The 9,123-nt window shown below is 39.8% G+C and overlaps 1 protein-coding gene and 1 pseudogene across 1 annotated transcript in view; one reads left to right on the plus strand and one right to left on the minus strand.

Annotated features, from left to right (window-relative positions):
- Positions 1 to 698: 698 nt before the first annotated feature.
- The window catches only part of LOC104932645 (dynein light chain 1, axonemal), a 10,076-nt gene continuing 1,651 nt past the window's right edge, over positions 699 to 9,123 (plus strand). Inside the window, exons 1-7 of the mRNA XM_027275286.1 lie at positions 699 to 773; positions 1,218 to 1,256; positions 1,606 to 1,715; positions 2,319 to 2,374; positions 2,467 to 2,522; positions 2,745 to 2,871; positions 3,134 to 3,274. Of these exons, the coding sequence (XP_027131087.1) occupies positions 771 to 773; positions 1,218 to 1,256; positions 1,606 to 1,715; positions 2,319 to 2,374; positions 2,467 to 2,522; positions 2,745 to 2,871; positions 3,134 to 3,274 (532 nt within the window). The 5' untranslated portion in view covers positions 699 to 770. The remainder of the gene's footprint in view (positions 774 to 1,217; positions 1,257 to 1,605; positions 1,716 to 2,318; positions 2,375 to 2,466; positions 2,523 to 2,744; positions 2,872 to 3,133; positions 3,275 to 9,123) is intronic.
- LOC113744590 (dynein light chain 1, axonemal-like) lies at positions 3,814 to 6,757 on the minus strand (annotated as a pseudogene).

Raw genomic sequence — 9,123 nt, forward strand, 5'->3', positions numbered from 1 at the left:
AAACAGGGCAAGAAGAGTCTATGTTCACCTGGGTACATATACATTCAATACTGTTAAACATTCTGCATTCTGGGAACTTACTTACACGCTTTTTACAAACTTGTATGGTTCTTTTCATTTTTAATTATTATTTTTAATCTTTTTCCTGCGCAATTATATTTATTTATTTACACTGTACGATTACCTCCTGCTTTTTGTGACAACCCTTCCTGTTATATATAGATATACAGTATATGTGCATCTTAGTATGATGCTACACACCATGTGTATGTACAGAACAAGGCAAGACACATTCCTCGTATTCCTTGGCAATAAACATGTTTATGTGAAGAAAGGAAGGAAGGAAGACACAAGCATATGAGCGGTGGATAGTAGCAGGATTTGCCTCTGAAGGGGAATCCTCATGGCACAATGGCGTGTTTTTGGCACATTTTCTCTCATGTAATATCCTCTGCATTGCCTGTGAGTGCAACATCACACATCAACGGGTATGAGGGCCCCTTTTTATTTATTTCCTCCCTCCTAAACAAATATAAAAAATGCTCCTTTAATATTTATTTATTTATTTAATGACTTTATTGGGTTGTAAATGTGAAAATAGTGAGCAATCGTTCACAGCAGATACAGACACTTGATAGTATACTCTCTACAGTAGTACTAATAAAAAGTATCTTGTATCAAGTGTTGTTTTGCAAACCTGGTTAGTGGTCTGCGCATGCGCAGCCTTGTAGGCTGTCTTCAGTGCCATAGCAACCGGAGTGGACATCAACATGGTGAGTGTCTGTGTTGTCGGCTCATTTAGTCCGTTGCTGTTTTATATTTTTGTAGCTTTCCTTTTTTTAATAACAAAGCAGTGACTGCAGTTGACGTTGCACGCAACATTGTTGTCGCTGTGAGCTAAACCCACAGGCTAAAATGAGCTAACTGTAATTAGCCATTCAGTGTAAACCTAGCGTTAAATATACCTAACGGGCTGCCCTGCTGGTAAATGTTGTGTTGGGACGAAGAGGACTAGTTCGAGTGGTGAAAAATGAGAATTATAATAACGGCAGCATTGTATCGTGTAGTGTACAGTCAGAGCTTTTTATAGCTAAGTAAAAACGTGTGTTTAATGTAACACGGTTGTTAGCCTGTCTGTGCTTTTGCTCATTTTGCCATGTGACAGCATCATCCAGCCTCTTCCTGTCTAATTGTATGTGATCATATTGTGTCTCCAGGCCAAAGCGACGACTGTGAAAGAGGCGCTGACCAAATGGGTGAGTGGCATACGTTCATTTTCATTCTCCATAACCTGTCATCCTTTGGGGGGGAGGGCTGGAGCCAATCCCAGCTGACACTGGGTGAAACATTCACATGTATGGGCAAGTTAGAGTCAGAGACATTAACCTGCGTGTCACTGGACATACACCAGGAGAGAGCTCCACACAGAGAGAGACACAGAAGGGATTCAAGCCACAAACCTCCCGGGTTTCGAACCCAGAACCTTCATTTATTTGCGTTTGTACAGTTTGTGACTGGTTGTGTAGTTGCATATTTTAAGCGTAGTTGTATTTGCATCTATTGATCTCTGCGTGTGTGTGTGTGTGTGTCTGTGTGTGTGTGCAGGAGGAGAAATCAGGGGAGAAAGCGAGCGAGGCGCCGCACATAAAACTGTTCGGTCAGATTCCTCCTATAGAGAAGATGGATGCTTCACTCTCCACACTCAGCAACTGCGAGTGAGTCCCGTCACGGTACACTGCTTTAACAAGTTGTCCTACATGGGTTGATATGTTTAATATATTCTACAGCTTTTGACATTTTGGAGGTATAGATGTCTATTTGTACTACTCTAAAGAGAGTGGCTGTATCTCTGAGAGGAGCTACGATCCCATAAATGTCTAATTGTGGAGCTAAGGTGGTGGATTTACTGTAGGTAGATAGGTTACTGTGTTGTTTACCCTCAAGATGCTTTTCCACAATGTACGTTTGTGTACTGTATACATGAATATCTGCACACACACGAGTAGGGCTGCAACTAACAATTAGATTTATTTGTGATTAAACCGTTGATCATTTTCTCCATTAATCTGTTAGCTGTTTGATACATAGAATGTTAGACAATAGTGAAAAATATTGTTTTCCAAAGCCCAAAGTGACGTCCTTAAATGTCTTGTTTTGTCCAAAACCCAAAGAGGTTCTTTTTACTGTCACAGGGGACAGGGTACTTTTCTTAAAAAAACAAAATAATGGTGATTCATTTAATAGCTGACAACTAATAGAATATTTATTTAACTAATATTTGATATGTTATGACTGATTTTGTACTGTACCCCCCACAGGAAGCTGTCTCTGAGCACAAACTGCATTGAGAAAATAACCAATCTCAACGGCCTGAGTGAGTAATGACGGCATAAATACACACAAAGACCCTCTGTACACGGATGGAAATGTGGTGTTGTAATGTGGTTATCTATTGTGTGCCTGCAGAGAACTTGAAGATATTGTCATTAGGAAGAAATAATATAAAGGCCCTCACTGGGCTGGTAAGTTACATATGAAAAGAATGACACTAACAAGTTTATTATTATTTTATTATATTATTATTATTCTTATTATTATTATTTCTCTCTTTATTAACAGTTTTTAGAACTTTTTCCAACTTGAAGCTTTAGAAGTGGTTACATATACAATTTTTTTTTTCATATCAGTTTCATATCATATCATATCAGTCATATCACTGTGTGTGTGTGTGTGTATGTTTATAGGAGGTAGTAGCTGACACATTAGAAGAGTTGTGGATCTCCTACAACTTGTTAGAGAAACTGAAGGGAATCCAATTTATGAAGAAACTCCGAGTCCTCTACATGTCCAACAACCTGGTCAAAGAATGGGGTAAGCTGCATTCATAAACAGTCAACACATACTAAAATTCAAGTAGACATATTGTAGCTTTTTAGGTTTATTATCAGCTCATTCATTTGTAGCGCATTAGGTTGCAAAATGATGAAGATGTGTTAATTCATGGAAGCACCGTACACACTGAGAATGTCACGTGGTCTACAAAGCTTTGCCCAGTAAAGGTTTTTAACTTCTAAGCAATTCTTATTTTTTGAAGTTAATGTACTGATCTGTCTGTCTTTTCTGTGTTGTTTAGGAGAGTTTGTGAGGCTAGCGGACCTGCCATGTCTTGCAGACCTGGTGTTTGTTGGAAATCCTCTGGAGGAGAAGCATTCAGCTGAGGGAACCTGGATGGACGAAGCTTCGAAAAGACTTCCTAATCTGAAGAAACTCGATGGTAAGAGTGTTTAAAGCAAAATCGATACCTTAACTTAAGGCGGCAGTAGCTCAGTCCATAGGGACTTGGCTTGGGAACCGGAGGGTGGCCGGTTCAAGTCCCACATGGACCAAAAATATGGAAGGTGGACTGGTAGCTGGAGAGGTGCCAGTTCACCTCCTGGGCACTGCCTAGGTGCCCTTGAGCAAGGCACCGATCCCCCACAACCGCTCACTGGGCGCTGGTTCAGCTGGCTGCCCATCACTCCACCATCTCTCTCCACATTTGCATGTCTATGAGCCCTTGTATCTTGTACTGCATGTGTGTCTGGGTTAAAATGCATGTCAAAATAAAATAGAGTGAAAAAAGAATTTCCCCATTGAGAGATGAATAAAGTATATCTTCTTCTTCATCTGATTCAATTGCATTGTCCTATTCTAACCTGTTTTTAATGTTGTATTCTTGTAATTTGATACTTTTATGGTTCTTTTAGTTTGTTTCTGTAAGGTGACAGAAAGGCGCCTGTGAAATAAAATGTATTATTATTATAAACAAATATTTCAGAGGACTAGTGAGTTATAAAGTTTTTTTTTTAACATACCCTGGATATGGAATTGGGAATAGTTAAGGTATCGATTTTGCTTTAAACACCTCTTACCATCGAGTTTCTTCAGATTAGGAAGTCTTTCGAAGCTCGTCCATCCAGGTTCCCTCAGCTGAATGCTTCTCCTCCAGAGGATTTCCAACAAACACCAGGTCGGCAAGACATGGCAGGTCCGCTAGCCCTCACAAACTCTCCAAACAACACAGAAAAGACAGACAGATCAGTACATTAATTCAAAAAAATAAGAATTGCTTAGAAGTTAAAAACCTTTACTGGGCAAAGCTTGTAGACCATGTGACATTCTCAGTGTGTACGGTGCTTCCATGAATTACCACATCTTCATCATTTTGCAACCTAATACGCTACAAATGAATGAGCTAATAATAACCTAAAAAGCTACAATAGTTATGTTGAATTTTAGTATGTGTTGACTGTTTAGAATGCAGCTTACCCCATTCTTTGACCAGGTTGTTGGACATGTAGAGGACTCTGAGTTTTCTTCATAAATTGGATTCCCTTCAGTTTCTCTAACAAGTTGTAGGAGATCCACAACTCTTCTAATGTGTCAGCTACTACCTCCTATAAACATACGCACACACACACAGTGATATGACTTGATATGATATGAACTGATAGGAACTGAATAAAAAATATAGTATATGTAACCACTTCAAAGCTTCAAGTTGGAAAAAGTTCTAAAAACTGTTAAAGAGAGAAATAATAAATAATAATAATAATAATAATAATAATAATAATAATAACTACTTGTTAGTGTTAATTCTTTTCATATGTAACTTACCAGCCCAGTGAGGGCCTTTATATTATTTCTTCCTAATGACAATATCTTCAAGTTCTCTGCAAGGACACAATAGAACACCACATTACAACACCACATTTCCATCCGTGTACAGAGGGCTTTGTGTGTATTTATGTCTCATTACTCACTCAGGCCGTGTGAGATTGGTTATTTTCTCAATGCAGTTTGTGCTCAGAGACAGCTCCTGTGGGGGATACAGTACAAAATCAGTCAAACATATCAAATATTAGTTAAATAAATATTCTATTAGTTGTCAGCTTTAAATGAATCACCAATATTTGTTTTTTTAAGAAAAGCCCCCTGTCCCCTGTGACAGTAAAAAGAACCTCTTTGGGTTTTGGACAAACAAGACATTTAAGGACGTCACTTTGGGCTTTGGAAAACAATATTTTTCACTATTGTCTAACATTCTATGGGCCAAACAGCTAACAGATTAATGGAGAAAATAATCAACGTTTTAATCACAATAAATCTAATTGTTAGTTGCAGCCCTACTCGTGTGTGTGCAGATATCATGTATACAGTACACGAAAAGTACATTGTGGAAAAGCACTTGAGGGTAAACAACACAGTAACCTATCTCCCCTACAGTAAATCCACCACCTTAGCTCCACAATTAGACATTTATGGGATCGTAGCTCCTCTCAGAGATACAGCCACTCTTTTGAGTAGTACAAAAAGACATCTATCCTCCAAAATGTCAAAAGCTGTAGAATATATAAACATATCACCCAGGTAGGACAACTTGTTGAAGCAGTGTACCGTGAGGGACTCACTCGCATTGCTGAGTGGTGGAGAGTGAGCATCCATCTTCTCTATAGGAGGAATCTGACCGAACAGTTTTATGTGCGGCGCCTCGCTCGCTTTCTCCCCTGATTTCTCCCCTGCACACACACACACACACACAACACACACCCCACCAGAGATCAATAGATGCAAATACAACTAACGCTTAAAATATGCAACTACACAACCAGTCACAAACTGTACAAACACAAATAAATGATTATAAAGAAGGTTCTGGGTTCGAACCCGGGGAGTTTGTGGCTGAATCCCTTCTGTGCTCTCTCTGTGTGGAGCTCTCTCCTGGTGTATGTCCAGTGACAGCAGGTTAATGTCCTGACTCTAACTTGCCCATACATGTGAATGTTCACACCCAGTGTCAGCTGGGATTGGCTCCAGCCCCCCCACCAAAGGAATGACAGGTTTAGGGAAATGAAAATGAATGTATGCCACCCATTTGGTCAGCGCCTTTCACAGTCGTCGCTTTGGCCTGGAGACACAATTATCATCACATACAATTAGACAGGAAGAGGCTGATGATTTGTCACATGGCAAAATGAGCAAAAGAGCAGACAGGCAACAACCGTGTTACATTAAACACACACGTTTTACTTAGCTATAAAAAGCTCTGAAATGTACACTACACGATACAATGCTGCCGTTATTATAATTCTCATTTTTCACCACTCGAACTAGTCCTCTTCGTCCCAACACAACATTTAACGCAGGACAGCCCGTTTAGATATTTTAACGCTAGGTTTACACTGAATGGCTTTACAGTTAGCTCATTTTAGCCTGTGGGTTTAGCTCACAGCGACAACAATGTTGCGTGCGCAACGTCAACTACAGTCACTGCTTTGTTATAAAAAAAAAAGGCAAGCTACAAAATATAAAACAGTAAACGGACTAAATGAGCCGACAACAAAGACACTCACCATGTTGATGTCCACTCCGGTTGCTATGGGCACTGAAGACAGCCTACAAAGCTGCGCATGCGCAGACCACTAACCAGGTTTGCAAAACAACACTTGATACAAGATACTTTTTATTAGTACTACTGTAGAGAATATACTATCAAGTGTCTGTATCTGCTGTGAACGATTGCTCACTATTTCACATTTACAACCCATCAGATTAAATGAAGTCATTAATAAATAAATAAATATTAAAGGAGCATTTTTATATTTTTAGGAGGGAGGAAATAAATAAAAAGGGGCCCTCATACCCGTTGATGTGTGATGTTGAACTCACAGGCAAGGCAGAGGATATTACATGAGAGAAAATATGCCAAACACGCCATTGTGCCGAGGATTCCCCTTCAAATCCTGCACCAGCTCATATGCTGTGTCTTCCTTTCCTTCCTTCTTCACAGAAATGTTTATGCCAAGGAATACGAGGATATGTGTCTTGCCTTGTTCTGTACACATGGTGTGTAGCATCATACTAAGATGCACATATACTGTATATCTATATATAACAGGAAGGGTTGTCACAAAAGCAGGAGGTAATCGACAGTGAAATAAATAAATATAATTGCACAGGAAAAAGATTAAAAATAATCATTAGAAATGAAAAGAACCATACAATTTTGTAAAAAGTGTGTAAGTAAGTTCCCAGAATGCAGAATATTTAACAGTATTTAATGTATATGTACCCAGGTGAACATAGTATAGACTCTTCTTGCCCTGTTTAGATAGTAGCACTTGCAAATCACGTGAGATATGTGTTCACATGAGATTTCAAGTATACAGAAGCGGCAAATTCCCTGTGGACAGTGAGGTGTGAATTGTGACTTTTTGTAGAGAAATATCTCCATTTATGTCAAGAAATGCAGAAAATGGTTACCGGTGTCAGCACATGTGATGAGTACTACGAGCGAGTTCAGTTCATAAATGATGGTTTTGTATTTTTGCAGATTTCTGTAGATTCACAGCATGGTCACGCAGTGTGAGGGCTCTGCCAGCTGTGGTTGAACATGAACAGCGGGGTTTAGCATGAGTGTTAACATTAAATAGAATAAAATGTCATTATCACTGTGTTAGCTGATGCTTAAAACAACTGTGTCATTTTTCTGTATAACGAATGTAGAGGGGAGACAGTGTTTTCCGAGAATTTTTTTTTTTTTCATGTATTCTTAATCGTGAGGATGCGACTGGACCCATATCATGCGAGTCAGAATAGTTTCCCTTGGAATCCTTATAGACAGGATTATACATGGTTTGTATTTTGTCTAATTTTACAGCTTTTGACATTATCTGTAGAAAATATTTTTAAAATGTTATGGCCGTAACACAGAAATGTACTCACACCCTTTTATTTATTCACAAGACAGAAGACAGCCTACACATCCTGTGAGCATTTGACTTTTCTGTGTTTTTTTTTTGTAGAAAAACTCCAGAGTCTTCTGTAGCGGAGCTCAGCACTGGGGATGGTGTTGAATGCGGAGCTAAAGTCTATGAACAGCAGTCTTACATAAGAGTCCTTTTTGTCCAGATGTGTGAGGGCCAGGTGAAGGTTGTGATGATAGCAATCATCTGTGGAGTGGTTGGGATGATATGCAACTGCAGTGGGTCCAGTGAGTCTGGCGGCTGGGACTTGATGTGATTCAAGACCAGCCCCTCGAAGCATATTATTTTGAGGGTGGGAGTGCGACTGGACGGTAAGTCATTGAGACAGAGACAGGTCTCTTTGGCATGGAGATGATGGTGGTGGTTTTGAGACACATGGGGATGGACAGTGGTGGTCAGAGAGATGTTAATATATCCGTGAGGACATCGCAGCTGTCCACACATTCTCTGAGCACACAGCCAGGTATGTTGGCTGGTCCAGCAGCTTTCCATGACTGACTCTGAGCAGGGTTTTCCTCACATCAGCCTGTGGTCAGGTTAGCACCTGGCCGGTGGGGGGAGGGGGGTCTTCCTCCTCGCCACTGCTAGTTGGTGATAGCCTGTATGAGAACACCCAGCGTTGACCAGGTCTAACTTTGGACCAGCGTTGGGTTACACAAATAACACGATTGGGTTATTTTCAACCCAGCAGTTTTAAGTGCGTATCAGCCACCAATTCCATATGCTTTGGATGTGCCCTTCGTGCATAATTTTGGCTATAAATCTTCCAAACAATTTTACAAAATGCCCATGTCTCTATCTTCCCGTCTACAATCACTGCCCGTTCGAGTCAAAATCAAATCATAAAAACAACTTTGGAGCTTTTGTAACTCTCCTGGCTAGACACCTGATTCTACTGAGTGGAAATCTCCCACTCCACCACCCATGACTTGATAAAGATATTTTCTAGTTTTGATGTATGGAGAGAACAGGACCTTGCAAGTGTATGGAAGCTATTGCATTTATTTGAGAAAGAAAATCTGCTCTGTTTTAAAGGTCCAGTGTGTAGATTTAGTTGCATTATTTGCTATCATTGCATTGGCAATCTCCTTCCCAGTGCAAAGGAGAAACAACACTTTAAGGACCCTGTTTAGACTCAGTATTAGTTTTTCTCTTCTGGACTACTGTATAAATAAGGTGTTTAAACGGCGGCCTCCATGAAAAGAGACCCCTCTCCCACTGTAGATAAAAAGGATCATTTCTAAGTAACAAACATAAGAGTCTTATTTTTTCAGGTGATTATACATGCATTAAAACATAGTTATGAATAGTATATTCC

Source organism: Larimichthys crocea, chromosome XXIV (assembly GCF_000972845.2).
Source record: "Larimichthys crocea isolate SSNF chromosome XXIV, L_crocea_2.0, whole genome shotgun sequence".
Taxonomy (NCBI): domain Eukaryota; kingdom Metazoa; phylum Chordata; class Actinopteri; family Sciaenidae; genus Larimichthys; species Larimichthys crocea.